The 6,367-nt window shown below is 50.9% G+C and overlaps 1 protein-coding gene across 1 annotated transcript; it reads left to right on the plus strand.

The window, feature by feature from the left end:
• Positions 1-1,841: 1,841 nt before the first annotated feature.
• Positions 1,842-6,040, plus strand: LOC127333564 (uncharacterized). The gene is made up of 5 exons (XM_051359947.2): positions 1,842-2,969; positions 3,144-3,336; positions 4,128-4,436; positions 4,762-5,072; positions 5,120-6,040. The coding sequence occupies exons 1-5, from the start codon at positions 1,842-1,844 to the stop codon at positions 6,038-6,040; spliced, it is 2,862 nt and encodes a 953-aa protein (XP_051215907.2).
• Positions 6,041-6,367: the final 327 nt, after the last annotated feature.

Raw genomic sequence — 6,367 nt, forward strand, 5'->3', positions numbered from 1 at the left:
TCCTATAGGAAGCGATCACTCTTGTATTTGTCGTATATGAATAAAGAGGACGCTCTTGTATTTTGTATATAGGAAGCTGGCACAGATAGCTTATTGACACATCGGCTAACAAACGTTAACAACAGCACGGATCACGAAACAATTTCGGATGTCTAGAAATGCATGTGTAACTACCACCTTATGTAAGAAATCTGTTTTAAAAAAATGAAACCGTGTCTAGGAGGAACTAGACACTTTTTGATATAGTAGAAGCGGGACTTGGCGTGACAATTCTGAAATTCGTCCCTGACAGGAATCGAACTCCGATCGTTGGGGTGCGCCACTGCGACCCAAACCACTGGGCTAAGCCCACGTCGTCAAAAATCTGTTTTGATATGGTATAAGATGGATATACGCACTTCGCCCGCTTATAAGGTGCTTGGTTATTGTGTTGTAGATGTGATGGACCTACGGGTGCGACAGGATCGCTTTCAGTGGTAACACGTTTTGCTTTTTCTGTGGTAGTAGTTGTTTTCATTTAGTTTGTGTTGCTACTAAATAAAATAGAAGAGTAGATGCAATCCGGGGCGCCAGGAAATTGTGCGAGGAGCAACACGACATGTCTGATTCATATTATTCACTTGGCGTTATACAAATCTAAAAGGGCAGAAACATGTATATTACGTACAATATTTGCACCATCTCCCATATTAACATTTATAATGCTATAAACCCTGAAAGAACTACTCTCTTTGTCTAAAAATAGGCGTCTCACTTCTATCTAAATAAAGATATGTATCTAGATGTATTTCAGATATAGATACATCCGTATCTAGATAAAGTTGAGACACCTATTTTTAAATGGAGTACAACATTATCATTCATCCCCTTGTAAGATCCTGCTAAAAAAAATTAGTGACACAATAATTGATACCACAGGTGAACAAAAAAGAACATGCCCGTGGGGAATAAGTTCACATCGCATACCTTTATTACAAGTGATACAACGTTCATGAAAGAATAACAACGTGCTCCGTACAGTATTGGTCAATGTGGATATCATTCACATGGCAACGGCAGGACAATCTACCATAAATTCAACAGTAAAATAAATATTGATGGGATGCACCTGACTAAACTGAATATCGACTCTTCATTGTACATCATGTTCCAGAGTTTATCCCTGAGATGAAGCTGGCAATTTCAAGGCTATCAAAGACAAAAATTACTATACAGATTCCAGATGAATTTGTACCACAATATTAGTGATCCTTGCATCTTTTTCTTGTGAAATGAGCAGATTTGCCTTCCTTGGTATCACTCCAAGGAGCTATTTCAAAAGGGAGGCTTTAAAGAAAGACCATGCCCTGCAACAACTGCATCATTGGACCAACAAAACATATTAGTCTTCGTCACTTCGTGTGTTAGCATGACTGGGAATAGACACAACTCAAATGCTGACAACATCTCCGCGAACATATTTTCACAAAGTGAATGCCTTTGTAACGTCCAGTAACTTAAGGTGGGAAACGATATACCGTTTTTCTGTTGTTGTTGCTTTTTATCATGCATCGTCAGCATCATCTAAGCTAGCCATGATTGTGCATACGCGTGTGTGTTAGCGTATGTATTAGCGTGTATAGTAGTTCTATTTACTTTTGTACCCTAATTGTATTGTACTCTAACTCTTGGCCTTTGGCCCATTATATAAACACCTGGAACCCCACGTATTACCGTGAGAGGCTTCCCCCAAACCCTAGCAACCTTTCTACATGGTATCAGATTGATCTCTCCCGATCCAAAACCCTAGCCGCCGCCCTAGTCCATCTAGCCGCCGGCCTCACCTTCCGCTGCACCCCACGATGGCCCTCAACTCCACCTCCGGAGCCATCGTGTCCACCACCGCGGGCGCTCTGTCTCCCGCCGGTGCTGCCCGCTCCGTCTCGCCCGTCGTCCTCTCCTTTGACGCCGGGAACTACACCAAGTGGGCGATCTACCTCCGCGCCTCGCTCGGCCGTGCCGGCCTCATCGGCCACATCGACGGCACCACTCAGGCTGCTCCTACCAACGGCGCATGGATGGCGGAGGACTACACCGTGCTCAACCATCTGCACGCGGCCATCGACGAGGACGTTGCCGACATGGTCCTCGCCAGCAACCAGACCGCCCGCCAGCTCTGGCTGGCCATCTACGAGCTCTTCTCCGCCAACAAGGCCAGCAAGGCGATCTACCTCGACAACGACTTTCGCCAGCTGGTCCAGGGCACGTCCTCCATCACCGAGTACTGCCGCCGCCAGAAGCAACTCTCCGACGCCCTCGCCGACAACGACTCCCCGGTCTCGGCCCGCGCGCTCGTCCTCAACACTCTGCGCGGCCTCGGGCCTCGGTTCTCCTCCGCGGCCACCGTGATCTCAATGACGGACCCTCTGCCCACTTTCATCCGTGTTCGGAGCATGCTCCTCATGGAGGAGATGCAACAGGCCAACGCGGCTGCTAACGCCGCCTCCACTGCCCTCGTCGCCCAGGCCATGCGCCCGGCGCCTCCTACACCACCGTGCGCGGGCACAGCCTGTCAAGGCGGGTCGTCCAACTCTGGCCGGTCTCGTAAAGGCAAGAAGAAGACCGCCACCGCCCAGGCCGCCGCGCCCAACCGCGCGCCCACCCCTGCGCCTACGGGCCCCTGGTTCTGCATCTCCCCTGGCGCTGGACAGTGGCGCCCTCCTACGGGCGCTGGCATCCTCGGCCCCCGTCCTCAGGCCTACACCACAATCAACGCGCCCATGTTCCAGTCCGCGCCCTCGACCTCGACATCGCCTTCGCCCGCCTGGGACAACGCCGGCCTCATCGCTGCCCTCAACTCGCTGTACCAGCAGGGTGGCTGGGTCATGGACTCTGGCGCCACGTCTCACATGACGAACGACGAGGGTAACATCCAGTTCTCCGCCCCTCTATCCTCTCCACACTTCGTCACTGTTGGGAACGGTACCTCTGTACCAATCTCTTCCTATGGCTCCACCTCTTTTCGCTCTCCTTCTGGTCATGTGTTTAAACTCAACCATGTTCTCCTTGTCCCACGTTTAATTCGCAATCTCCTATCTATTCGCAAATTTACTCGTGACAATTCATGTTCTGTTGAGTTTGACTCTCTTGGTTTTTCTGTGAAGGACCTGAAGACTCGTCGTGTGATCCTTCGCTGCAATAGTGAAGGGGATCTCTACACGTTTCCTGGCACCCCTCGTCGAGCACCACCCACCACCGCCATGCTTGTCTCCACCAACGCCGATCTCTGGCACCAAAGACTTGGTCATCCTGGTCACGATGCTATGTCGGCGCTCCAGAGTCTTTCTTTTATCAAGTGTAATAAATTGCGGCGGCCTCATGTCTGTCATGCCTGTCAGCTAGGCAAACATGTGCGCCTTCCGTTTAGTTCGTCTACTTCTGCGTCTAGTACCAAGTTTGAGTTGATACATTGTGATTTGTGGACATCACCAATTATTAGTAATTCTGGTTTTCGATATTACCTTGTTATTGTCGATGATTATTCTCACTTTTACTGGTCATTTCCGCTACGCCAAAAATCTAGCGTCTCCAGCACTCTTGCTAAATTTTTCGCCTATGTACGCACTCAGTTTGGTACCACCATCCGTTCCATGCAAACGGACAACGGCACCGAGTTCCTTAACTCTGTCGTTGATGATCTTCTTGCACAACACGGCACCACTCTCCGTCTGTCGTGTCCTTACACTTCACAACAAAATGGCAAGGCTGAGCGTGCCATTCGTACCATCAACGATACAATGCGCACCATCATGTTTCATGCTCACATGCCTGAGAGTTTTTGGGCTGAAGCTCTTGCTGCCGCGACCTTTCTCCTTAATCGCCGTCCTTGCAAGGCTATTGGGTCAATGATTCCGTACACACAACTCTATGGTCGTTCTCCCAAATATGACTCGTTGCGTGTCTTCGGATGTCTCTGCTATCCCAATGTTGCATCTACGGCTGCACACAAACTTCGCCCCCGATCGGTCCCATGCGTGTTTCTTGGCTATCCGTCTCAACACCGTGGCTACCGCTGCTTTGATCCATCCTCCGGGAAAATAATAATCTCTCGACATGTTGTTTTCGACGAAGGTGTATTTCCGTTTCAGCTTGCAGCGACCACTTCGGGCGTGTCTACTGCCACGCCCACGCCACGGCGGCTGGACTTCCTCTTCACCGACATACGGAAGCCAGCCCCGCCCGTGCCACCCCGCACTCCCTCACGCTCGGCTGCTTCTCCACCCGCGGCAGCGGGATCGCCGGTCGCTGCCTCACGGCAGCAACGGCAGCCACGGCAGCCTGCCCCGACCTCTTCGTCTGCCACGGCAGGACACAGTGCTCCCGCGCCTGTCTCGCCTCGCTCGCGCGCCGCTGCCCGGCCCGAGCCTTCTGCACCCAAGCCGACACGCTCTGGTCGTGTGCCTCGTCCTGTTCATCGCCTGGATCTTTCTGCTGTGGACTCCGTGGCCCCTCCCGTGCCCACGACATTCCGACAAGCAATGCAAGATCCCCTCTGGCGTCAAGCCATGGCTGACGAACACCAAGCTCTCCTGGACAACAAAACTTGGTCTCTTGTTCCGCGTCCACCTCAGGCAAATGTGGTCTCCGGGAAGTGGATTTTTCGTCATAAGTTTCACTCCGATGGTACCTTGGCTCGCTATAAGGCTCGTTGGGTTCTGCGTGGGTTCTCCCAACGCCCCGGTTTGGACTACGATGAGACTTTCAGTCCGGTTGTTAAACCAGCCACGATCCGTCTGGTCCTTCAGATTGCTGTTTCCAGTTCATGGCCAATTCGCCAGCTTGATGTGAAGAACGCCTTTCTCAATGGCTATCTGGATGAGGTTGTCTATTGTCAGCAGCCACCTGGCTTTGTTGATCCTGCTCATCCCGATCATGTTTGCCGTCTGCACAAGTCCCTCTATGGTTTGAAGCAAGCTCCTCGTGCCTGGTACCAACGATTTGCTGCTTATCTCTCCACCATTGGCTTTGTTGCTTCCGTGACGGACACATCATTGTTTGTTCTTCGGTCTGCTGCGACACAGCCTATCTCTGCTGTATGTTGACGACATCATAGTCACCGCTTCATCATCTGCGTTTGCAGCATCTTCTAGACAGATTACACGGTGAGTTTGCTATGACCGATCTCGGCGACCTACACTTCTTCCCGGGCATTGCTGTTCGTCGCTCTTCTACTGGGCTGTTTCTGTCTCAGCGCCAGTACGCCGTTGATCTCCTTCAACGGGCTGGCATGTCTGACTGTCATCCCTGTACCACGCCGATCGATACTCAGGCCAAGCTCTCTGACATTGGAGGTGAACTCGTCACTGATGCTACGGATTACCGGAGTCTTGCAGGTGCTCTTCAGTACCTTACTCTGACGCGTCCGGACCTTTCATACGCGGTACAGCAGATATGTCTTCATATGCATGCTCCCAGACAGCCACATCTTGCTCTTGTGAAGCGTGTTCTCCGCTACGTTCGTGGAACCTTGGATCTCGGCCTTCATCTGTCCGCGTCCTCTTCTACAGCTCTTACCGCCTACTCCGATGCTGACTGGGCTGGGTGTCCTGACACACGCCGCTCCACATCGGGATACTGCGTATACTATGGTGATAGCCTGATCTCTTGGTCATCCAAGAGGCAGACCACCGTTTCTCGCTCTAGTGCAGAAGCTGAGTACCGAGCCGTGGCACATGTGGTTGCTGTGTGCTGTTGGCTCCGCCAGCTCTTGCAGGAGCTTCATCGACCTCTCAGTTCTGCGACCGTTGTCTTCTGTGACAACGTCTCTGCTATCTACATGTCCTCTAATCCGGTGCAACACCGCCGCACGAAACATATTGAGATTGATATTCACTTCGTTCGCGAGAAGGTGTCCCTTGGGGAAGTTCGTGTTCTACATGTTCCCTCTGCGCTTCAGTTTGCTGATGTGATGACCAAGGGGTTGCCGACTCAGCTGTTTCTTGACTTTCGGTCCAGTCTCTGCGTTCGAGAACCTCCCGCTGTGACTGCGGGGGGGTGTTAGCGTATGTATTAGCGTGTATAGTAGTTCTATTTACTTTTGTACCCTAATTGTATTGTACTCTAACTCTTGGCCTTTGGCCCATTATATAAACACCTGGAACCCCACGTATTACCGTGAGAGGCTTCCCCCAAACCCTAGCAACCTTTCTACAGTGTGTACGTCGTTCTTTGATGCTTACTGGTAATATTTTTTTGGTCTGAAAATAGTTATGGTAGTTCTGGTATATATATTTTTCTCTTTCGTTTGAATGAGTGTCTCCGCTTCAAAAGTTACAATATATTTTTGTCTAGGTTTGGGCACTATTCTTGATCTAAAACCTATCAATTA

Source organism: Lolium perenne, chromosome 1 (genome assembly GCF_019359855.2).
Source record: "Lolium perenne isolate Kyuss_39 chromosome 1, Kyuss_2.0, whole genome shotgun sequence".
NCBI lineage: Eukaryota > Viridiplantae > Streptophyta > Magnoliopsida > Poales > Poaceae > Lolium > Lolium perenne.